Here is a 25754-nt window from a genome sequence, read left to right on the forward strand (position 1 = left end):
TGTCTTCAGGTGCATTCACACTGGATGTTATTGGTGATTGGTGAAAAACGTTTGGTTACATCTGCTGAAATATTGTGAAAAAAATTAAGTTTTCCAGTTTGAAGACAATTACAGTATCATTCCCCTTAAAACTAACTAAGATTAACAATAAATATCTTTTAATCATCTACATCATAATTCGGGTCATAAAATTAACAATAAATATTTTTTAATCATCTAAATCATAATTCGGATCATAAAATTAACAATAAATATTTTTTATCATCTACATCATAATTCACGTCATAAAATAAACAATAAATATTTTTTAATCATTTACATCATAATTCACGTCATAAAATTATCAATAAATATTTTTTATCATCTACATCATAATTCAGGTCATAAAATAAACAATAAATATTTTTTAATCATCTACATCATAATTCGGGTCATAAAATTAACAAATATTTTTTATCATCTACATCATAATTCAGGTCATAAAATTAACAAATATTTTTTAATTGTCTACATCATAATTCAAGTCCTTTTGGCCAAGATCAAAGTGTAGTATCTGTTCTTCAGATGCGGCACTTCCATTTCTCGTTCTCTTTCAGCGGGGGAGAAATCCTTCACGACTGAGACAATTTTTATTTTTGTACCTTTTCTCCACGTTAAAAAACGACCCTGGTGTCTAACTCTGTCCCGTGGGGAGGCATTGTAAATAGGTACATCATAATTCAAGTCATTAATGGTTAAAGGTGATATTAAATTAGCAAATTATCTTTGTATATCACAGTCAAGGGAGATAATGATGTTAGGTTTTTGCAGAAAGGTGTCAATGTCCTTAATACAGCATTTGGTCACTCATCTGATACTTGCCAGGCTCAACGTTGCTTAACCTAATAAGAACCGGCGTGTTAACAATTATCACATGCTGTAAAGCTCTCGCTCTTTCAGGTTTCAGGGAGAAGTTTCAGTAGATATGATCTAAACCCAGCTCAGGGGAATGCATACAACATGATCACATTTACACATTGGCTTTTTGTTGGTTTATTAAAGTTAAGCCATGTTGAGTTTGGTCAGTATCAGATAGGTGACCATTTCCTCAACTCCTGTTTGAGAATTGTTCTTAAAAAAACACAAAAGCAGGAAAGAATAATAAAAAAGAAAGAAACTTTAATATTCAAAAAAAAACCCCCGACTGCTTCCCTCTTTCTCCACTCTTTTTTCTGAAAGACAAAATGAAGTCCAATCTCTGTCGAGAGACGCCTTCAACAGATTTCATTCCAAATGTATGTTATATATCGTTCTAAGAACGTCTTTGTCGTCACTCCTGGTATACTCTGTGTGAGGCGACTGATATACTCTTTCGGGATACCGAGCGAGCGTAATTCGTTAGGGTTAACCGAGTCTAAAAAAGAATTGCAGTGGCAAATTAATTCCCAAATCAGTTCTTGTAACGTTGGAACTTCCAGCCGCATCTGGAACAGAATGTTTGTTCGAGTTTCGTCTTCTTTAACACCGCCAAACAAATACATGTTGCCCGTCTAAAAAAGAGAAAGGAAAACGAAAGCGTAAAGATGGGAGGTCAAGGTTCAACATTTGCAAGAAAATACATAAAGAAATAATACGGTACAAAGCCCACGATACTAAACTATATTATTGAGAAAATAATGACCATGACAGAATAGTCGTTTAAATAATAAAAATTATAAATCATTTTTTTTGTGTGGAAATTGCTTCAGACAAGACGTGAAGCCACTTGATGTAAGGAGCTAACGAAAATAAAAGATGATTATCACAGAGACGAGAGATGTCTATCGACATAATGTCTGTGAGAGAGAGGTTGCAGAAAAGAAAAAAAAAACGGGATGGGGCCTATAATCAAATTACAGATAAATTTCTGAACCTTTTCAAGAAACCTCAAATAGGACAGAGATTCATCAGCTCACATATGAAAATATGACTTCATACATGGTCGCACAGATTTGTAGAGATAAACAATAGCCTCAGGTGTGAGGGAGTTGTTTTGGTTTTACAGCATATTAACCTTTTTGTTTTGTTTTTTTGGTTATTTAAGGCCGAGTTCTGTAATTTGGATTTTTTTTTTTGTGTCATGGATTAGATATTTTAACTTATTCAATAAATCAAGTCAGCCTTTTTGAATCATTAGGTGATGGGTTTTTTTTTTTGGGGGGGGGAGGTCGAGTTAAAATTATATTCTTTTGTATAAATTTATTTTTTTTCAGAAATGTCAGTATTTTGTTATAGAATTCATTTTTTTTTTAATTAGTTCTTTCATGTTTGTTGACATTGAAATAATCTGTGTAACAAAAGAAAATGATTAAATAATATGAATTATCCTCATTTTTTTTTTTAGTGAAAATTGCTTCAGACAAAATGTGAAGCTACTTGATGTTAGGAGCTAACAAGAACAAAAGATGATTATTGCAAAGACAAGGAATACCCATTGGCCTTATGCTGATGACACCACGCTCTATAACAGACATGACAGGAAAACAAATGAACACATAACTAAAGAAATGGCAAAAACACTAGAGGATGACCTCCAATCTGTAGTGGAATGGGGACAAAAATGGATGGTCACATTCAATGCTGCCAAGACTAAACTGGTTTCCTTCAATAATTACAAGAAACCTTCTCTGCCACCAATAGCAATGGCCAGTGACTCCCTGTCTGAGAGTACATCTTTCAAACTGCTTGGTCTAACATTCACAGGAAACATGAGTTGGAACAATTATATTGAAAACATTGCCAGGGCCGCTGTGAAAAGGGTAGGCTCTCTCTACCGTGCTAGAAGACTACTGACACCTGAAGGTATCCTGTACCTCTATAAGGCCACCATTCGCCCATGTATGGAGTATTGTTGTCACATTTGGGCTGGTGCATCTGCTGCTAGTCTCTCGCTCCTAGACAAGGTTCAAAAGAGAGTTGCCAATCTGATAGGCCCTGAACTGGCATCTAAGCTTCAGCCTCTGTCCCATCGACGAAACGTTGCATCCCTCTGCCTTTTCTACAAGTATTTTAATGGTGAATGCTCTGACGAACTGCAGACACTTGTGCCCCCACGATGTAGACACCCTCGTCAAACCCGGCAGGCAGCTAAATCCCACCCCCACACAGTATGATGAGATCCCTGGCGACACCAGACGATCTTGCTTTTCAAATAGAGGAAGAGAAGATGGGAGAGGGTGTTAGGGTCAGGAAGAAAAAGGAAAAAGGGTCGCCAGCCGAAAATGTTTGACTCAGATGACGAATCACGCATGGAAATAAATAGTTATCGCTTATCACATCAGGGCCGGGGTGGGGTTTTTAAGAGAAAGACAACGAGAATTGACATCTATCAACAACGAAAGGGTTGTTTTAAAACCTCTGAGCGATATGGAAGACAGCTGGAGTGACCTAATTACATGATAAGTTAGTTGGACAGATAGATAAATAAATTGAACCTAGGGAGAGATGTGGTCATGAAAGACGAAGAAGAGAGAAAAGAAAGAGAAAATGAAAAGAATAAAATAATGAGTTCACGAGAGAAGGAAAAGAGTAGGATGATGGAAAAAAGAAAGAATAACTTCAAAAAGGTGGAAGGAGGAATTACTGATTTGATAAAAACGATTGGCTTTTGGAGTTAGGGGCCAGAGTCCAGAGTGCTTTTTACCGACTGGTATTGAAACGTCCACATCGCTCTCACCCTGCCTTGGGGGGGGGGAGACTCTCATAATTGAAAAGCTCTTGTTCTTAGCTGGGAAATTGATTAGTGGAACTTAAGTCTGCAACCTGCATCATGAAGCTTGAATCAAAGACCTCGACTAAACAAGTGTAAAACGATTTATGAATAATTATTTTGTTTCGTTATATAAAAATGTCCCAGAGTTTTTCCTTGTTTCTCGATTTGCCAGCTTGAGATGAAGATGCAGTTTATTTCAGGTATGCCCTGACGCCAGATGATGAAAGAGACAAACTGGATCCAGCACGAAGCCAGAGTGACGGCCGAAATCGACGATGTTGCCACACGGACTTAGGGTTATACACATTTCGCGTGCCTTGAGCAGCAGAAGATATTTTCCAGTGACCAGTGAGAGTCTGGTCACCCTTGAGGGGTCCACCACTAGACAAATAAGAATGTAGCCCTGCTGGGTTGCATCTATGGTCCCGTGGGCTGGGAGCGACGAACACAGCCAGAAGTACATCACAAGTATGCTCCCATGAACCAGGATAGCGACAGATGCGCCCCAGCCCCCGGAGAAGAGGGGGTAGGGTTATATTATAACAGTAGAGATCCCTAGATGTAAAAGATCTTTCTACTCCAGTAGTTTCTTCCCCAGAACCGCTAGACTCTAGAATGAACACATTTGTTTTTTGATTGGGAAAATCTATATCCATTTTCCGTTGCCCATTTGTCTAATTTAGTTAAGCATGGTTGGAATTCATGCTTAATGGTGTGTATATACTTTGATCTGCAATACACCAGGATGTCATCTCCGTATAAAGATCCCTCAACGCCAGGGTCCAAACATTTCACTGTTTGCTGTTTATTTTAATATTAAATAATGTCATGGGTAGTATGCTATCTTGAGGGACTCTCTCCTCTTGGTTTGTGGTATCCGAGTAAGCGGATCCAATGTAGACCCTAAATTTGTGGTCTGATAAGAATCCTTTTATAAATTGTGGGAGTCTGCATTTTAAATCTAGTTTATGCAAGTTTCTTATTATTCCATATTTCCATGTCGTATCGTAGGTTTTCTCTAGGTCGAAAAAGATTGCTGATAAGGGCTCATTCCTGATAAATGCTTCCCTTATATCTGTTTCCAGTTGAACTACAGGGTGGTCAAAAAGTCAGGTAACATGTTAAAGGTAGAAAAAACAATATGATCCATTATAATCTCTATTCGTTTAATATTATTTGTTTAAATATTTGAGTGTAATATATAAACTACCCCTCCTGATTTCTGGCTTTGGGGCTATGTAAAGGATAGCGTTTATGGCAAGAAGCCTGATACAATAGCGTCTTTAAAGTTATTTATTGAAGAGGAGATTGCGCGGATACCAGCTGACATGATTACACGTGTTACACAATCAATGGTTAATCGCTTCCAGCGATTGATAGAGAGAAATGGACGACAATTAACAAAATAAACATATTTCATGTTTGTTTCATTTTATATTTCAATGTATGGTACTTAAATATACGTGTATTGCTAATATCGTTTTTCTTTAAAATGTTACCTGACTTTTTGACCACCCTGTAGTATAGAAAAGAAGCAGAAGAGAAAGTTTTGAGTTTCACAGGAATTCTAGTCATTATCAGAATGGTGAGTCCTTTTGTGTTTGGAAAAAACAATTTGGGCTCTGAATACTCAAGATTGCTGATATGTGCTCATTCCTGATAAATGCTTCCCTTATATCTGTTTCCAGTTGAACTACAGGGTGATCAGTTGTGCTTTTTTTATTACGGAAACCACATTGTAGGTTGAAAATAACGTTGAATTCTAGATACCAAACAAGTCTATCGTTTACTATCCTTTCCATTATTTTCCACAAGCAGCTGATAATGAGACTTGTCTGTAGATTTGCAGGTTTCAATTGTCTTTTCTTATTTTGGGATTGCTATTATTGTAGTTTGTCTCCATACGTCTGGGAATTTGTCTTCTGTCCATAATTTATGTGTTATATATTGGTTATCATCGAGGGCACCATTTACGTTTTGTGTATAACATAAAAAAGGATTCCGTGTGCGTATGATTGTCTCTAATATAAATGGTTGTGTGTTTGATTATCATAAAGGGAATCGTGTGTGTGACATGTATTTTCAGAACCTACCTCTGCTTCTTCGATGTTGAACCATCTGGAAATTTCTCATCCTGGAGGGAGACTTGATACCTGTTTGACGAAGATTTATCACTCCAAGACGATGAATGGGTTTTATAGTTTTTATTTCACTTTCCCCAGAGGTCCTGCAGAAGTGGAAGTGAAATCGGCTTGTGTGGGTACTTCTTCACACACGTCAGCGTTCGTCTCCCCCCTCCCCAGTTAAGAGGGGGAGACAACGAAAAAACCGTCCGTCTTCTTCAAAGCCCAAATAAAATCTCCCAGATCTAGCCAACCTGCCTGACCACGTCACATATACGTAATCTGGTCAGCTGACCTTCGGTTCTGGTAAATGTGTCCACCTCCACATTTACTCACCTCTCTCTCTCTCTCTCTGTAACATATGGTAAATTCTTAATAGTAATTTTATTGATTCTGTAGGGAGTTGTAAGAATTCATAATGGATTTTGTCTGGTCCTACGGCTGTATTGTGGGATCTTTTAATAGATTTTTTTAATTCAGTTAATGTAAGCAGTTTATTGTAATCTTCTCGGTGCTTTTGATTCAAAATTTAGTTTGTACTGTTCGGCATTTTTTTTAATTTTTATAAATTTTGTGTTATGGTTTTGATTAGAGGAGTGTTGGGAAAAGGTTTCAGCTAGTAAGTTTGCTATGTTCTTTTTATCGGTTATTCTGGAGTTATTTTTAAAGAGATGTTTAATTGGTGTCTATTGATGTTTACCTGCAATTTTTCAAATCATCTTCCATATTATTCTCGGTTCTGTGGAGGAATTTAATTTACTGACATAATTTTTCCAACATTCTTTTTTTTTTTTAGCTGCCTTTGTCACTCTACGAACTTTAGCTTTGTTTACTTTGTATTCCATTAAGTTTGTAGTTGTCGGCTGTTTCTGAAGTTTCTTCAGAGCCGCTTTTCGCAATTTGATGGATTCCCAACATTTATCGTAGAACTAGGGTCTGCCCTGTTTGTTAAATGCTGAGGTTTTAGGAATGCATTCATTTGCAATTTCTAGTAATGTTTCTGTAGAAAATTTTACTGTGTCATTGTACTTTCTAATTAAAGTCCATATACAGGTCACATTAGCTTACGATAATAGCTGAGTGATTTCCGCTAGTTGGGTTGATGTGTGTAGGTGTACTGTCATTGAGGAAGCATATATCATTTTTGTTTATAAACTCTACTAACGTTTTGCCCTTTTTATTAGCGTCTTTACATCCCCATAGGATGTTATGACTACTAAAGTCTTCTAATAGGATTAAAGGTTTGCGTAATTGGTCAATCAGTTTTCCAATTCGTTTTTATCTATGTCATCATTTGGTCGGATAGATAGATAGATTGATATATAGAGAGCATACTGTTATTGTTTTATGTAGGGTGACGTTAAAAGCAATTGCTTGTTGGTTGGTTATGTTTATTTTGCTGTGGGGTATATCGTTCCTGATTAGAATAATTACTCCCCTGGAGGCTCTGCCCCTGGAGTTAGGAGTGTAATTGAATATTTGGTAGTTCTTTATATTGATATCTTGTTTCAGGAAGGTTTCTTGAAGGCAGAGTATAGCTGGGTTGAAAAGTGAAATAAGAATAAGGAGTTTGGTATAGTTTGATTTTAGTCCACGACAATTCCATTGGATGCTTTGAATTGATTATTATTCCTCTGCGTATTTTGGTATTCTTTTATCTTTCTTGCTTCTGGGAAAGTCTTGTAGGTGCTTGCGAATGTTCATCCACTTCCATTTTTTGTATTATTTTAGGTTTTTGGTTTTGTACTTCATTTGGTGTTATTTCTGGTTTGGATCTAGATTGGGAACATTGACAAGATTTTTCCATCTCCAGGCTTTTTAGTTTGTTTTCATTTCGGCTTCTTGATTTTCTGTCTTGAGCATCATTCTTGGCTTTTGGTTTTGATTAGTTCAAATTTGTTTTCATCCTCAACCAGCACCATTTCTGTTTTCTGTTTGTTATGCTAATTTTTGTTAGGTTTTGTTTTGGTGGGTGAAAGATCCTTGGGTTTGATAGTAGTATTGGGTAAGTTTGGTGTTTGCTGTTGTTTTGTTTGGTTTGTAGTATTTTCAGTTTCATCATCCTGGGATTGGGGATTTTCCTTCAGGTCCCATTTAGTTAATCTAGTTAACTTTTCCTATAATGTTTCTACTAGTAATCTTAATTCTTTCATCAATTCAATCAGATTGTTTTGTGTTGTTTCTTGTCTTGAAATCGAGTTATTTGTCATTTTAGTAATATTTGCACACGTTGGTGAATCTGGTGTGCTCTCAACTAACCTTCACACTTCTGGGTATGATAGATTTTTGTCGTGTTTCATTGTAGTTATAATCTCGCTAGTGGAGGGCTGTTACCATTTCAGGTTTTCTTTGTTTTATGAAAACTTCAATTTTAATCCCTTCCTGTAACAGCTTTTCATACTCGTAGAGTGACCCTTGCCACCGCCTTCTGATAATTACTTATGCTCTATCTCTTGTTTGTGATTGAAAGTCAGACAATTTTCGGACGTGTCTGATGGTTTATGTTATCTGAAGTAGGTTGGTTTTATGAAAGTAAGTATTAGGGCTTGGCATAACTAGCCGATTCGTCAGATCAGGCCTCTCTGACTGCCCGTCTAGCCAAAGTAAGAGCCGAAATAATGTGTTGCGGTGCTTATACTGCTATGCACTCAGGCCTAGGACAGCTCAATCACCAGGATCACGTTCTAAAGCATTACGGGAAGCAACACACGGCTAAGTGGTTGCCCCATTCAGGGATTTTTTACCCTCTGCAGGGTAGCAATTGGCTTCTTCTGGTGCCCTATCGACAAGGTGAGGGGGAAAAAAATAATTTTACTTCGAGTTGTTTACACGTTTCTATATTTTATTCATGGGTTCCGGTTTACTGATTTTGTAGAATAAGGTATAGTTAAAGGTAAACACCTGTAGTGGATTTTGTTGTTTTGGTTCCTGGTTCAGTAGAACAGGATTTAGCTCTGCAAAGTAAAGGGTTTATAAGATTCTTGATTGTTTTAAAAAGTGGGGGGAGGGAAGAAAGAGGGGAGGGGGAAATGTTTTTGTTTTAGACTTTGCAGAACATGATTTTTTTTTTTTTTTTTAATTACATTTTCACCCCAAACAAGGCACATTGCCACTTTGGTGTAGGGGGCTACTATCAGGGGCAGCAACTACTGGGGCACTATGTTGGGATTTGGGCAGCAAGATGTCGGTTCACGTTACACTTGAACTTCTGCATGTCAGTACAGTTGGGGAAGCAGGGAACTGGAATGGAATTCCAGAGTCTAGCGGTTCTGGGGAAGAAACTACTGGAGTAGAAAGATCTTTTACATCGAGGGATCTCTACTATGTGGGGGTGGGATTTAGCTGCCTGTCGGGTTTGTCGAGGGTGTCTACATCGTGGGGGCACAAGTGTCTGCAGTTCGTCAGAGCATTCACCCTTAAAATACTTGTAGAACAGGCAGAGGGATGCAACATTTCATTGATGGGACAGTGAAGCTTAGATGCCAGTTCAGAGCCTATCAGATTGACGACTCTCTTTTGAACCTTGTCTAGGAGCGAGAAACTAGTAGCAGATGCACCAGCCCAAATGTGACAGCAATACTCCATACATGGGTGAATGGTGGCCTTATAGAGGTACAGGATACTTTCGGGTGTTAGTAGTTTTCTAGCACGGTAGAGAGAGCCTACCTTCTTTGCAGCGGCCCTGGCAATGTTTTCAATGTAATTGTTCCAACTCATGTTTCCTGTGAACGTTAGGTCAAGCAGTTTGAAAGATGTACTCTCAGATAAAGAGTCACTGGCCATTGCTATTGGTGGCAGAGAAGGTTTATTTAGTTGTGCGACTAGTTAAAAGAAAAACAAAAAGGTGTTAATATAGGTGCATTTGTGTCAGGGAGTTATCTTCCGACAGCCTGATCTGGTTGCACCAGGGAAAGATTTGAGGAGAAAGAAAGCCCAAGAACTTTTAGAGTCGACTTCTCAAAAGCAGAGCCATCCATGAGAATCACAGGAAGAAAAGTGGCACATCTACGATTGAAAGACACATAAAAAATTCTGTCAGTTTTACATTTGCATGAAAATGTCTCGCAAGTTTAGAATGATAAAATTATATCTTCTTTTGTCTTTCGTGTTAATCTCTAGCCGTGACAATTTTTTGTCTTAACACGTCACAATCACATACTTGATGCAGATGAAGGCTGGTTTACATCTTAGCATACCTCTTCCTCTCGGTTGCTTCCTGGCGACTTCTAATTTAAAACCAAGTTCTTGGTTTAGAAGATGTAGGACAGTTGTAGTAGCAGGGTCGGTTCAAAGGGAAAAGCCAAAGAAAACATGAAAGCGATAGGAATGGACTCGAGAGAAAGGAGGATAAAGCCGAACACGTTGAGTCCCCCTCCACGAGTAAAAAATTTACTTTCACCATGACTAATGTTTGTGCAAAATTTCAAAACAAAATCGAAGGCATGGTTATTGAGAAAAGTGCAAACAAACAAACAGACGATTTAAAAAATGTTCTTTTTTTTCAAAGGAGTCACCACTTATCAAGGTCTGGAGGCCACTCAAGGATAAGGGTTAATGAGTGTACAGTAGTCAAAGTGAACATGTCAGTCATCGTTAGTTGTGGAAATTTGGTAAATTGGATTACTTAAGGGGACGGCTCATCAAGAATTTGTTTACGTTTGACTTGAAGACAACCATGTTGTAGTCAGTTGGAAAGCAAGAAAATGGAACAGAGTTCCACAGGCATGCAGTTCTAAAAAAGAAGCTTTGTTCATGAGAATCTACGTTTAAATTTAGGCACAGATAAAGAGTGGAGCAATTTTACCCCTATAATGCTTCTTAGGGGTGCAAGCAGAGCTATCCCAGAAAATCTGTTCTAGCAAAAATTTACTTTCACTAGGACTAATGTTTGTGCAGAATTAAAAAAAAAAAAGTTGTAGTTAATTGAGAAAAGTGCAAACAAATAAATAGGAATGAATTACTAGGTGTAATCCCTTCTTTGTCGAAGGACCAATAAAGACCTGACCAGAGATAGGTTAGTTTGAATGTTTTTTTTTTTTTTTTTTTTTTACAAGGTGTCACTACTTATCAAGGCCCAGAGGCCACTTGAGGATAAGGGTTATTAGGTATACATTAGTCATTGTGATTTTAGCATAGTAAACAGTGGGAATTTTGTAACTTGGATTACTTTTTTTTTTTTTTTTTTTTTTTTTTATTCAATTTTCACCCCAAACAAGGCACAGTGCCACTTTGAAGCAGGGGGCTACTATTAGGGAATTAATTAGCGGGGTCATTATGAAGGGAGAAGAGTAGAAAGATGTTTGTTAACATTACACTTGAACTTCTGCATATCATTGCAATTGGGAAAGCAGAATCCCGGAAGGGAGTTCCAAAGACCCGCAGTTCTGGGGAAGAAACTATTGGAGTAAAAGGCTTTCTTGCACCTAGGGATCTCCACTGTAAAGGGATGAGACTTAGTAGCTTGTCGGGTTTGTCGGGGGTAGTTACGTCGGGGAGGTACAAGTGTTTGCAGTTCGTCAGAGCATTCACCATTAAAGTATTTGTAGAACAGGCAGAGGGATGCAACATCTCGTCGATGGGACAGAGGTTGAAGCCCAGATGACAGTTCAGGACCTATCAGGTTTGCGACTCTTTTTTGAACCCTGTCCAGGAGCGAGAGACAAGCAGCAGATGCACCAGCCCAGATGTGACAACAGTACTCCATACATGGGCGAATGGTTGCCTTATAGAGGTATAGGATACTGGCAGGCGTAAGTAGTTTTCTAGCACGGTAGAGGGAGCCAACCTTCCTTGCAGCAGCCTTGGCAATGCTCTCAATGTATCTATTCCAGTTCATATTCCCTGTAAACGTTAGGCCGAGGAGTTTAAAAGAAGTACTTTCAGGCAATGTGTTCTTGGCCATTGCTATTGGTGGTAGAGAAGGTTTCTTGTAGTTATTGAAGGAAACAAGCTTAGTCTTAGCAGCATTGAATGAGACCAACCATTTTTGTCCCCATTCCACTACGGATTGGAGGTCATCCTCTAGTGTTTCTGCCATTTTCTTGGATATGTGTTCATTTGTTTTCCCCTCATATCTGTTATAGAGAGTGGTGTCATCGGCAAATATACCCATCTCCGAAACAATATTATCAGGGAGGTCGTTTATGAATATCAGGAACAATAGAGGTCCAAGGATAGACCCCTGAGGCACTCCCGCATTTATGTCATATTGTTTGGATGTACGTCCGTCGAGGACAACTTTGATTTTTCTATTACTTAAGAAGGATTTAATTACGTTATGAATTCTTCCAGTGATTCCATATGATCTAATTTTCCTTAGAAGACCATCGTGCCATACCCTGTCAAAAGCCTTAGATATATCAAGGGCCACCGCTCTACCCTCCCCTGTTTTATCCAATGAACGGTATATACGTTCAGAAACTACAGTTAAGATATCTGCTGTTGAACGGGCTTGCCTGAATCCATATTGTTTGTCAGTCAAGAGTTTAGCAGCTGTTAGGTGCTGGACTAGGGCTTTATTAACTAAGGACTCAAATATTTTGGCGAAAAGCGGGAGGAGGCTAATGGGGCGATAATTTAGTGGGTCAGTTCTTTCACCAGAATTCTTGAAGACTGGTACCACAAAGGCGGTTTTCCAGCAGTCGGGAAAACAAGATTCGTTAAGGCATTTATTGTAAAGTTTGGACAGAACTGGAGCAACCTCGGCAGAGCATTTTTTTAATAGCACAGCCGGGATGAGATCTGGTCCACATGCTTTAGAGGTGTCTAGGTTTTTTATAATAGCATGTACCTGAGAAGGGGTGATTTTCAAGTCGTCAAGTGTGGCGTCTGTTCGCAGAGGAAAATCAGGGAGTGAGTGGTGTACCGAGTTCAGTGTGGAGTTTGAGGCAAACCGACTGGCAAGCAGATTAGCCTTGTCAGTTGCCGTGCAAGCAACCTCATGATTGTTTGTTAGTGGGGGAATAATTGACTGTCCATTATTAACTACGCTGTTGTAGATTTTCCAAAAATCCCGGGTTCCTAATTTCTGCGCTTCGATGCGCTTTCTGGTGGTTTCAGAGTAATCTGACTTAGCTGTGTCTATCACTCTCTTACAATTATTTCTAGCTTCTATAAACTTCTGTTTATTTGAGCTGGACTTATGTCGATTGAATCTGCGGAACGCATGCTGCCTTTGACAAATGGCAGCTGCACAAGCAGAAGTAAACCATTGGGGGGAGTGGGGCTTGCTATAGTATTTCCGTGCGGGAACATGTGCTTCAATAGCAGTTTTGAACCATTCAGTTGTCTCATTTGCACACTGTTCCGCTGGAAGAGTAAAGATATTTTGCCATGGGGCATCTCTGATGAGCTCCCTGATGGCTTCCCAATCAGCCTTTTTGTAATACCTCGTTGTTTTGAGTAGTGGGTCTTCAGTTTTAGGGCGAGAATTTAGGCTGATTTCTACCATTATCACAGCGTGATCAGCATTCCCGAGTGGGCTATGGGCATTTGTTGTACAGTCATTGGGAACTGTTGTCAGAAAGAGATCTAGAAGTGAGGCATGTTGATCGTGCTGGTCTGGGAAACGTGTCAGAAATGTAACCATCTGAGATAGGGAATGAGATATAGAGAAGCTATATGTGGCGCTACCAGCTACGTCTGTGTGATTTGAGAATCCTAGCCAGTTACTGTGGTGGACATTGAAGTCACCAAATACATGTATTTGTGCACTAGTATCGAGGGAGAGTGCTATATCTATGCTGTCTGAGACTTTGTTTATTAGGGTACAGTCTTGATTTGAGGGAGAGCGGTAGAGAAAATATAAGTAGCTAATATTGTGTTGCATATTTAGTCTGAAGCACATAAAGGCCTGGCCCTCTGATTCTAGTTTTATTTCTCTAGTTAGGGGGAGGGTGTTTCGAATATAGACTCCAAGTCCATGCATATGTCTGTCCGAGTCCTTACGGTAGAGTGGGAGATAACCAGGCATGTTAAAGTGGTTAGAGGGAATGGAGGAGTGAAGGTTAGTTTCACTTAATGCTAAGATATCCGGGGTGTTTACAAGGAGAAATGACTCAACATCATCTAAGTTAGTTCTAAGCCCGTGGATATTAGTAAATGCAAGCCTCAAGGGAGGAGGCAGGTTGGTTTTCTTTGAGTTTGGTCCTGGTTTAAACGTAACTTTTGCTTGAGCTGTCATTTCATTTTATTTTATTTAAAAGTTTCAGTTAGGGTGGATAAGTGAGGGGGTGCTGGACAAGTAGTTGTGCAGAATACCAGACATGCAATACAAGTAGACCATCAGCTGTCCTCACCCACAGGATTGTGGCCTCAGGAAAGCCCACCGGGGATGAGTGCAGGGTCCCTTTCCATGCGCGACATGGCACTACAAACATCCCGATATTTTACAACTGTTGATGGAGCAGCCGCTCTAAGCGCTACCAAAGAGTTAGGGCTCCTGTACTATCAGTCGGAAACAGCAGCCAGGAACTGTCAATCCGGTACCCTCAATCCATTAGGCAAAGCCAGCCCAGTCCAACTGCACTGACATATATGGCACTGAAGCACCCCACTGTGTCCAGTTAAGGGGGATGGGATGTGGCAGGAGTGGGGAAAAGCGGCGTTCATTACCCTAGTCAGGAAACAAGGTCAACCACTGGGTGATTCAAGCGAGTCCCTGTGATAGTACCTCTACGCCTGGCCAATAGGCAAAGAAGGAGTATGAAAGCCGAGCGATAGACAGAGTCTATCTCCTCCTTAAGCAGTTTAGGTTTGCCAACCGGTGATTTGTTTGAGTCACCAGCTCTAGGAAGGTTGTTGTCCAGGACTGAAGAGACCTCCCTCCCCTAGGTTTAGTTTCAGAGTTTTCCTTCTCCTAGACGGATGGCCTGGGAAGACCTACGGGTCCATCAGCTCCGAGGGGGTTCGCCCCGCGCCTGGGTCCTAATCCAGGTATTTCTGCGACCCCGCATGGGTAGTTAATATTTATTGGTTATTTAGGTTAATATCTCCTGGAAAAATCGGGCATTTAGGTTAGCTTCTACAGAAGATTTTCACTCCTCAAGTGTGGTTTAAAAAGGGCATTATTATGCTGTCCATTTTCATTTATACTGAGAGAGGGTATACGTAAAATTCATGCAGTGGAAGCAGTTAAATTTGCTACAGTATTGGATCGAGAGAGTCGAGTTGATGTATGGTTAGATATAGTTTTGTAAGTTTAGCAATGTATGGTTAGATATGGTTTAGTAGGTTTAGGAATGTATGGTTAGATATGGTTTAGTAGGTTTAGGATTAGGATAAAGTGTTAGAGTATGATCTACTTTCTATTAGAAATTCTGATTTGGTGCCCAAACCGGACATTTAGTAAGACTGAAAGATTAGATATGCTCAGTATAGAGACAAGAGAACATTTGATATGGAGTACAGTTATACCTGATAGATAGACTTAGAGGGATGATTCAATTAGAACTTGTTCACATTGGACTTTTTCTTTTTTTTTTTTTCATAGGTGTCAACACATTATCAAGGCTAAGAGGCCACTCAAGGATAAGGGTTAAAGAGTGTACAGTAGAAATTGGACAATATAATAATCATTAGTAATGAAAATTTGTTAAATTTGATAACTTATATGGAACGGCTCATCAAGAACTTATTTACGTTAGACTTGAAGACAACCATATTGTAGTCAGCTGGAAAGCAGGAAAACGGAAGACAATTCCACAGGCGTGCAGTTCTAATAAAAAAGCTTTGTTCATGGAATCTACGTTTAGGTTTAGGCACAGATAAAGAATGGGGGGAATTATTGATAGTGTTTACAGCTAGATGAGTGTTTCTTGTGAAAGTTTTGCGAGAGGGGACCATAGATTGAAGCTCAGTCGAACACTTTCCATGAAAATAACGATACATCAGAGACAAACTCGCAACATCTCTTCTGTGAGATAGAGGTTGCAAGGAAGAGAAAAGGACATCTCCTACGAGGCTACGAAGTCTATTTTGAACTCTATCAAGGCAGGACAAGTCCTTTCTAGCAGCTCCTGCCCAGATGTGGCAACAGTATTCCATCCTTGGACGTACCTGGCTCTTATATAGATAGAGAATTGCATCAGCAGTGAGATATCTACTGGATCGATAGAAAGATCCCACCATTTTTCCAGCGGCCTTGGCAACAGATTTGATGTACGTGTTCCATTTAAGATCAGGAGTAATGGTCAAGTTAATTTCTAGAAGTCATCCCATGCATGCCAGCATGTTAAATGATGTTAGACTGATGACGATGATAGAAATTTCTTAAAAATGTTACGTTTAATTTTTGATTACTCACTGATGAAACGGACAATCCGCGAAAGTAAAGTTGATAACAGAGGAGGACAGGATGGAGCAGGTACGAGTGCGATAGGGAATATTGGGAATGCATGGAACCAGTGCAGAGCATTACCATCGTGAACCAATGGAAGAGTCTATCAAGCATACGTATGCAGTGTGATGAATGGAAATGAAACCTGGCTCGTGAAGGTTGAGGACATGCGTTGCATGGAAAGAAATGAGACGAGAATGATACAATGAATGTGTAATGCAAGTCTTAAAGGCAGGCTTCTGATCTGATAACCTCAGAGGAAAAGGAAATCTCGGCAATATAAGGAAATGTGTGCTAAACAGGAGACTTTTGTGGTTTGGTCACATTGAAAGAATGGATGAAAGTTCTTAGTTTAATAGATGTAGAACAGTTGAGGTAGCAGATTTAGTTCACAGAGGAAGGTTAAAGAAAATATGGAAGGAAATGATGAAAATGGATTTGAGATACAGCAGCATAAAGACCTGGCCAGAGATAGGTTAATTTGGAAGTTAATATTTTTAAAGCCATCCAGTGCATGCCAGGATGTAAAATGGATGTTGAACCACTGATGAAGAAACAAATTAAAAAAAAAAAAAGATTGCGTTTTTGTCTACTCACGGGTGAAACAGCTGATCCGTGAAAGTAAAGCTTTTCCGGCATATCTCCGAGATACGTCCATTTGTGCGTTTTCAAAGAGAATTTCCAAATGTCTTTCAAAATCGCTGTTGGATGCATTCCACCAGAAATATAGACATCTACGGAAACAAAAATAAAAAGAGAAAATCAAAACAATGAAATAAACGGTACTGGGACAGTTTTCAAAGCAGACAAAATACAAAGTTTTACCGACACAAAATTGCGTAAACAGACAGAAAAAAAAAACAAATACAAATAAACTGGCATCCAAATCAAAACAAGGTGACATTTCAGCAGAAAAAACGATTATGAAACCAGAGTCACCCACACTGGATTTATATTAAGAACAATGGTCTCCACATTTTGGTCAAGTTTCAAAAACATCTAATGGATGGATCAAAAGTTATGGGGAAAAACGTGTAATTTTGGGCCATTTTCAGGCATTTTTGACCTCTTGAGGCCCTGGGGACGCAACGGAAATTTTTGAAAAAATAAATTTTTTTTTTACTGTGCACATCTATTTAATGAAATACAATTTGTGGCAAAATTTCAGGAAAAACTAATGGACGGTTATCTGGCAATCGTCCAAAATAACAGACGCACGGACGGATGTACGGAAGCACGGACGCTACTGAAAACATAGGAACCTCTCTGATAAATCAGGGGACCAATAATTTTTTTTATATCAGGGTAGTTTTTTTTCGTGTTAGAAACGTTGAGGTAATTGGAATTTTAAAATGAAGTATGCATGAAAATACATTTGAAGCCAAATTACAACACAAAAATAAACAGGTATAAAAAATAAACGTATAAATTTTAAACAAGTATAAAAAATAAACAGGTATTACTTATTTAAAATTTATATATTTATTTCGGAATCATACTACTTTGTCAGTATTTTAAATTTTGTTTCTTTTTTTCTTTATGTTAAAAATTGAAGAAAAAGTGAATGGAGAGTCCACGTGATGTTACCTGCAGTGTTGTTTTTGAAATAGCGGAAGAATGCGCCTGGCAACACAATTTTAATATCAGGGTAGTTTTTCTTTTTTCCGTGTTAGAAGCGTTGACTGAATTTGAATTTTAAAATGAAATACACATGAAAATCAGCAATATATATTATATATATATATATATATATATATATATATACTAGCAATTCAATGCTGCCAAGACTAAACTGGTTTCCTTCAATAATTACAAGAAACCTTCTCTGCCACCAATAGCAATAGCCAGTGACTCCCTGTCTGAGAGTACATCTTTCAAACTGCTTGGCCTAACGTTCACAGGAAACATGAGTTGGAACAATTATATTGAAAGCATTGCCAGGGCCGCTGCAAAAAAGGTAGGCTCTCTCTACCATGCTAGAAAACTACTAACACCTGAAGGTATCCTGTACCTGTATAAGGCCACCATTCGCCCATGTATGGAGTATTGCTGTCACATTTGGGCTGGTGCATCTGCTACTAGTCTCTCGCTCCTAGACAAGGTTCAAAAGAGAGTCGTCAATCTGATAGGCCCTGAACTGGCATCTAAGCTTCAGCCTCTGTCCCATCGATGAAACGTTGCATCCCTCTGCCTGTTCTACAAGTATTTTAATGGTGAATATTCTGGCGAACTGCAATCACTTGTGTCCCCATGACGTAGACAAACCCGACAGGCAGCTAAATCCCACTCCCACACAGTTGAGATCCCTAGATGTAAAAGATCTTTCTACTCCAGTAGTTTCTTCCCCAGAACCGCTAGACTCTGGAATTCCATTCCAGTTCCCTGCTTCCCTAACTGTACTGACATGGAGAAGTTCAAGTGTAACGTGAACCGACATCTTGCAGCCCAAATCCCAACATAGTGCCCCAGTAGTTGCTGCCCCTGATAGTAGCCCCCTACACCAAAGTGGCAATGTGCCTTGTTTGGGGTGAAAATGTAATAAATAAAAAAAAAAAAAAAAAAAAAAGAAAGAAAGTACCCGCATTTCATTTTTCTTCAATTTAACATCATGGCCAGGAAAAAAAGAATAAAAATTTTAAATACTGACAAAGGAGTATAACTCCAAAATCTATAAAAGTGAAATTGTTTGTGTGCGCGTGTGTACATTTCCCTACCAAACTACTCTGTCAATTTTCAGTTTACAAACTCGAGATTTGACATAAGGGGTATTGAGATTTGGGATAATCTTTTTAATCGGTTTTTGGCCAGAAATTTCTCTGTCAAGGGGTCAAAGTTCAACGATTTGACCATTGAAAACTCTACCAAACTCCTCCACCAATTTTGGGTCTAAACACTTGAAATTTTAGATATAGGTCACTTAGACATGGATCTAACTTTATAATTTGATTTGAGCCCAAAACAATAAATGTTAAGGGGTCATAATTGGGGCCAAAGTTTTTTAAAAAATTGACCTCTGCGGTCTCTACCAAATTACTCAGCCAATTTTTGGTCTAAACATTTGAAATTTTACATAAAGTGTATTCAGGGCAAGCTTTTTAATCGGTATTTGGCCGAAAATTTGGCGGCCAAGGGATCAAAGTTTAAAAGATTTGAACTTTGTGGTCTCTAGCAAATCATTCAGCCAATTTTGGTCTAAACATTTGAAATCATACATAAACGATATTCAAACATGCAGCAAGCTTTTTAATCAGTTTTTGGGTGAAAATTTGGCTGCCAAGAGGTCAAAATTTACAGAGTTGACCTTTGCAGACTATCAAACTCCTCCATCAATTTTGAGTCTAAACACTTGAAAGTGACATTTTAATGTTAAACATTACATATTTTTAAATCGATTTATAACTGCCCAAAAATAATACGGGCGCCAACCCTTCTACATAAAGTGTACACGGGGCCCGTTTATTTTGGGTCAACCGGTATTTAAAACCCGCTGAGTCATGTCACGTGATCTTGACGCCAGCAAGCTGTAATGGCAGTCTGAATTTAAAAACATTGTTGTTATCGGTAAAAATTTTTTTAACCCCCACACAAGCTAAACTATGAACTTCTACGCTATGACAATGTTACCAAAGTTATTAGCACATTAAAAATGGTTAGATACGATAGTTAAACGAAAAATAACAAGCCAAAAATGTGAAGTAAAAAAAAAAAAATACGCTTACAAAAAATATTAACAATCAAAGTTTTTACAAAAAAAAAAAAAACAGCCAGACGCAATTTTCTTTTTTAGTAACACTCTTTAGAGTAAGGAAGACGAAGAGAGAGAGAGAGAGAGAGAGAGAGAGACACACACACAAACAGAGAGAGACGCAAACAGAGAGAGAGAGAGAGAGAGAGAGAAAAAAATGTTAACTTTTTCACCCCAAAATCGACAATTTTCGACAGGGGGTATCAACAACGCATGCGTCAGATGACGTCATGACCTGATTTACTTTAAATTAAATAGTTGAAAAACCGAACAAATTTCATATACGTCGCTTTAGCTCAGGTAGGCCTTGGTTCATTATCTAAACGTTTTGGGTTCGAATCATGGTGTGAGATGGGTTTTTTTTTTTTCGATTTTTTAAATTTAAATATTGAACCCTGTATTATTCAAGCCACTTTTCACGTAACGTTCGTTTTCCTGATTTTTTTTTAATACTTTGCTTATTCTTAGCGACACCCCAAAACACCCGGGTACCCACCGATCGAAACAGGCTTATTTAAGCCATTTTTCACGTGTTCGTTTTTCTGTTTTCATCGTTCATTTGCCTTACGTTAGTTTTTTTTGTGTTTTTTTTTCTCGATGTTTTGATTACTCCCTCCCTCTCGCTTAATTAAAATGTTTTCTTTTCTTACTTCGCTTATAACAATGCTTACATCGTCGTCGTAACGCTCGACGACTTTCAAACATCTTTCACTTATTCGCTTATAACAATGCTTCATTCTGGCTGGCCGATTTTATTTTCAAACTTCGCCTCAGGGCTTCGGCTTTGATCCTTAGGTTTCTTTTTTATTTAACACCACACACACCTACAAACACCCGAGCAACGCCGGGTACCCCTCGCTAGTCTATATATATAAAAGCGAAAATGTGTGTATGTATGTGTGTTTGTGTGTCCGCTAAAAACTTTCGACAGACTGAACAAAAATTAACAAACTTGGTATCATATTGAAGCTCCATCCTTCGCCCCAAAAATATCGGAAAATTGGCCAAAAACGTTAATTTTTTCACCCCGAAATCTCTACAGGGGGGTCAACAAAAACCGTCCTCTCATGACGACGACTGGTTCTACGCATGCGTCAGATGATGTCATGACCTCATTTAGTTTAAATAGTTGAAGAACTGACTAAATTTCATGTACGTCGTGTTAGCTCAGTTGGTTAGAGCATTGGTTCATTATCTAAATGTTTTGGGTTCGAATCGTGGTGTGAGATTTTTTTTTTTTTTCGATTTTTTAAATTTAAATATTGAAGCAAGGTTATTTAAGCTATTTTTCACGTAACGTTCGTTTTTCTGTTTTTTTTTTTTACTTCGCTTATTCTTAGGTTTTCATTAACACCCCCACCCCCGACCGACCACACACACCCAAACACACCCGGGTACCCACCGATTTTTTAAATTTTAATATCAAAACAGGCTTATTTAAGCTATTTTTCACATGTTTTTTTTTTTTTTGGGGGGGGGGGTATTTTTCAGATTTTTTAAAACAGTTTTAACATTTGCTTTTCTGTTTTCTGTTTGTTTTTTTCGATTTTTACATTTAACATCGTTCATTTGCCTTACGTTAGTTTTTTTTGTGATGTTTTGATTGAGACCTGTTGCTGGGGCATAAAGTTGTGCAAAGAAGGGTTGCTGGGAGCAAAGGTTGTGCAAAGATGAGTTGCTGGGGGCAAAAGTTGTGCAAAGACGGGTTGCTGGGGGCAAAAGTTGTGCAAAGACGGGTTGCTGGGGGCAAAAGTTGTGCAAAGACGGGTTGCTGGGGGCAAAAGTTGTGCAAAGACGGGTTGCTGGGGGCAAAAGTTGTGCAAAGACGGGTTGCAGAAGTTTATTTTGGATTCATACAATCTGAGTACACTGGCTGAAGGTGTATGTCAAAAAGTCTAAAATACTTCTTGCTGGCAAAATTAACATCATTGAAAACTATTTTATGGTACAACAGAATGTTTTCGGTAGTCATTGGATTTATATTTTTCATGAAAACAAAATGAAATTCATTCAAAATACTCACCATCTTTATAATGTACACAGCCATGATATTTTCTCGACCGAGGATAGCCTGGCAGAAAGAAAATGAAACCGTTTGAGATGAGAAAGTATATACTATTAAGGTATATGTTTCATAAATTATATTTCAAATTGTAACAAATATTAAGCTCAATGAAAGTGAATTTTCACATTCAGAGCACATATATCATTAGTTATTATTCCTAAAATCAAAAGATGGAATCAATTTTTATTGATTTTTTTTAAGCAAATGCCTAAATTTTCATTATAGAGCAGTTTTTAAGGAATATTCATTCATCTGAAAACATGTTGGTGATCTTTTGCTATCCAACGAAACGTGTGTACAATGCAATATAATGAAAATTATGCGTTTGCCTATATATAAAAAAAATTATGAGTGTGAATTGATTCCATCTTTTAGCATTTGGAATGATGATAACTAAGTAGATACACAATTTCAGCTTCTAAATTTTCAATTTTTATACTGTCCATAAAATTTATACGGTCCATAAAATTTACAAAGTGAATTTAGCGTTTTATTTCACTATGGCTCCGACTTTTTTCCCCACAATTATCTTCCACTACTGCAAATTCCAAGATTTCAATTTTTATATGAATCCAGAAATGTTTGCTTTTTTTTTTTTTTTTACAATACTGAACTGTTTTATTTTCTCTAATGAAAAAAGTATACATTTTCGAAACGTCATGGAATAAGGAATAACGCTTGTGTTCCGCTTTGTTTTTATGTGATAATGCAAACCTGTCACCAATTAATTTTATTCGTTTATCAATGCTCTAGAATATTGAGCATCTCATTCAAAACAAAATAGGATTTATTTGATAATATTCATATTTTCTTGACAGACTATGGATACCCATTGTAAGGGTGTCTGTGCATGAAATTTTTGTGGCAAGGGTTGCGCAATCTCCAACCACACCTTTCCTGAGTCAACATTGTTGAATACCAGTGGCAATTGGAGGTTCAGGACGACTGGAAACAATGCCGAGATCAGCGGCAAGCACAGAGTGCTTAGAATTCCCAAATGGTTAGCTATTTGGTACTAGCCAGGCTCAATATTGCTTAACTTTGGTGATCTGATGAGAACCGGTCTGTCAACGTGATTATGCTATATATATATATATATAAATATTTAATTATTATCTACATATGTTTCATCTTTGCAGAATAATCAGTGTGGAAGATAACTGTTCTAACTGATTGCTTGATTCAAGTCCTAAAACAAAATTTATCTTTAATTTCAATTCTGAACGTTCTAATCAATGAGGCCAATTCCAATTATTACACTATGAGGTGAAAAATAAATCTATAAGATTGATATGTAGTTTGCTTGAAGCATTGTGTGGGATAAGTGTGTAGTAGAGATTTAGAAGGCTATCACAATGCGAGGAATGAGATATAGTCGTTGTTGGTGAAAGGAGACAAGAACAAGTAGCAATTTACAAATCATGTATGTATGTACTTATTGATTTGTAAATTGCCACTTGTTTTTGTCTCCTTTCACCAACAACAACTATATCTCATTCCTCGCATTGTGATAGCCTTCTAAATCTCTACTACACATAAATCTATAAATAAATTTATGCTGAACAGGCATGCAACCATCGTCATCCACCATAACAGTGTACAACAGAAAGGAATATATAGATAAGGCGATTTGTATTATTTCTCATTAAAGGACCTGGCTGAAAAGGGGCTACAAATAATTGTTTGATAATAAATATTTTATCATCAATGTATGTATACGTTTCCTTGTGGAATTTTCAATTCCCAAAGGGTCGGTTGTTATATAACGTTGTTGATAAGACGTTAACAGAAATCTCTACACACCGTCTTTCTAGTTTGACATGATCATTTTGTGATGTCACGCAGTGTGCATGGTTATCCACCATTTTTGTTTTAAGGGTTGACATCACAAAACGATGATGTCATCCACTCTGCATGGGGAGAAGTAAACAAAGTTCTAATATAATGCTACGAATACATGTGACCTTTTGGGTCATCTATTAGGCCAGAGTTTGAAAGTTTAAATAAGGAAACGTGAATGTGCAAAGCAAATTGAATATAAAAACAAATTTATTTCTGCTTTATTCAAATATGGATTCAATAATAATGTTTTTTCCAATCTTTTTATTCTGCCCTTTCTCTGTTGAGAGATTGAGAGAGAATGTATGTGTGAGAGAGAAAGTGTATGTGTGAGAGAGAAAGTGTATGTGTGTGAGAGAGAGAGAGAGAGAGAGAGAGAGAAAGAGTGAGAGAGAGTGATAGAAAGAGTAAGATAAAAGACAGTTAAAGTGTGAGTGGGAAAGAGAGAAAGAGAAAGAGTGAGAGAGAAAAAAAGAGTGAGAAAGAAAGAGAGAGTGAGAGAGAGAAAGAGTGGAAGAGAGAGTGAGAGAGAAAGAAATTGTTTTTTCTTTGCAAGAACTGTTAGAATTTGCTTATCCCAATCATCACCACAACTATCAGAGAGATGACTGTGGCTAAGTGGTTAGTGACACAGACTGCAAACCTGGGTGAACCAAGTTCAAATCCAATTCGTTCCTCAAAAGCATTTTCATCAAACCCACACTTGATCTTGTGTCTAACCTCTTGGAAAAGAAGTAAAGAAACATTATTGCTGTATAAACAATATTACTCTTGCATATACAGTGACTGTATTCATAATGCTTTTTTTTATATGCTAGGACATCTGAGGATTTCAGAAGGAGGAAGGATTCATCATCAAGGAGGTGATGATGGTTCAGTGGTTAACGACACGGACTGACAACCTGGGTGTGCCAGGTTCAAATCCAGTTTGTTTCACAGAAACATTTTCACTTAGGGATGTTGGTAACCTTCACGTAAGTACCTGCTGTCTTTTTTTTTTTTTTTTTTTTTTTTTTTTACATAGGAGTCACCACTTATCAAGGCCCAGAGGCCACTCAGGGATAAGTATTAATGGTATCGTAGCTAATGGGATTTCTGCCTAGAAAGATATCAGGGAAACAAACGCCAACAATAGACTCATCGGATTCACAATGAATGATGCTCAACAACAATCACCACCATTAACCAATGAAACGTAATTCACGTCACCGTAGACTTTATACACAATTCGAAGAGAACGTACCATTTGAGTCATCGTGAACACTCTGGATATATGACCAGTTGAAAGTCTTCATATCTAATACTGGTATCTATGAAACACAAAAACAAAAAAAACAAAAGTTATGATAAAATATAAAATGTTTTTAGGTGATTCTTTACAATAACTCACCATGAAAAAACATAACATTTTTCACTGCAGAATTGATATTTTAATAAAAAAAAAAAACATTTACAATACTACACTATGAAAAAACAAAAAAAAACATTTTTCACTGCAGAATTGATATTTTAATAAAAAAAATAAAAAACATTTACAATACTACACTATGAAAAAACAAAAAACATTTTTCACTGCAGAATTGATATTTTAATAAAAAAAACAAAAAACATTTACAATACTACACTATGAAAAACAAAAAAACATTTTTCACTGCAGAATTGACTTTATTAGATGAAATAAAAATTTACAAAAAAAAAAAAAAAAAAAAAAAAAAAAAATACTACCTTTATGAGATCAAAGACAGAATTAGCAGCTCCACCACCAAACATATACATTTTTTTACCATCACAAACAGTTTCATGCCGATATCTGAAAAGAAAGAAAGAATCCCTTATACTGGCAAGTTACAGAGAAAAGAGAATACAGAGTCGAGAAAAAAATATCTAGGTGCATTAGGTGGTTGAATTAAGGAATT

General features: G+C 37.6%; 1 protein-coding gene across 2 annotated transcripts in view; it reads right to left on the reverse strand.

Annotated features, from left to right (window-relative positions):
• Positions 1 to 1135: 1135 nt before the first annotated feature.
• Positions 1136 to 25754, reverse strand: part of LOC145293710 (kelch domain-containing protein 10-like) — a 90743-nt gene continuing 66124 nt past the window's right edge. For both annotated transcript variants that reach the window (XM_080140141.1, XM_080140140.1), the window contains 5 exons: positions 25564 to 25648; positions 25082 to 25148; positions 21958 to 22005; positions 16787 to 16923; positions 1136 to 1529 (listed from right to left, as the gene is read on the reverse strand). In XM_080140141.1, the coding sequence (XP_079996267.1) occupies positions 1254 to 1529; positions 16787 to 16923; positions 21958 to 22005; positions 25082 to 25148; positions 25564 to 25648 (613 nt within the window). In that variant the 3' untranslated portion in view covers positions 1136 to 1253. The remainder of the gene's footprint in view (positions 1530 to 16786; positions 16924 to 21957; positions 22006 to 25081; positions 25149 to 25563; positions 25649 to 25754) is intronic.

The sequence above is a fragment of the Euprymna scolopes genome, chromosome 15 (assembly GCF_053919585.1).
Source record: "Euprymna scolopes isolate OS-2025 chromosome 15, ASM5391958v1, whole genome shotgun sequence".
Taxonomy (NCBI): Eukaryota; Metazoa; Mollusca; class Cephalopoda; order Sepiida; family Sepiolidae; genus Euprymna; species Euprymna scolopes.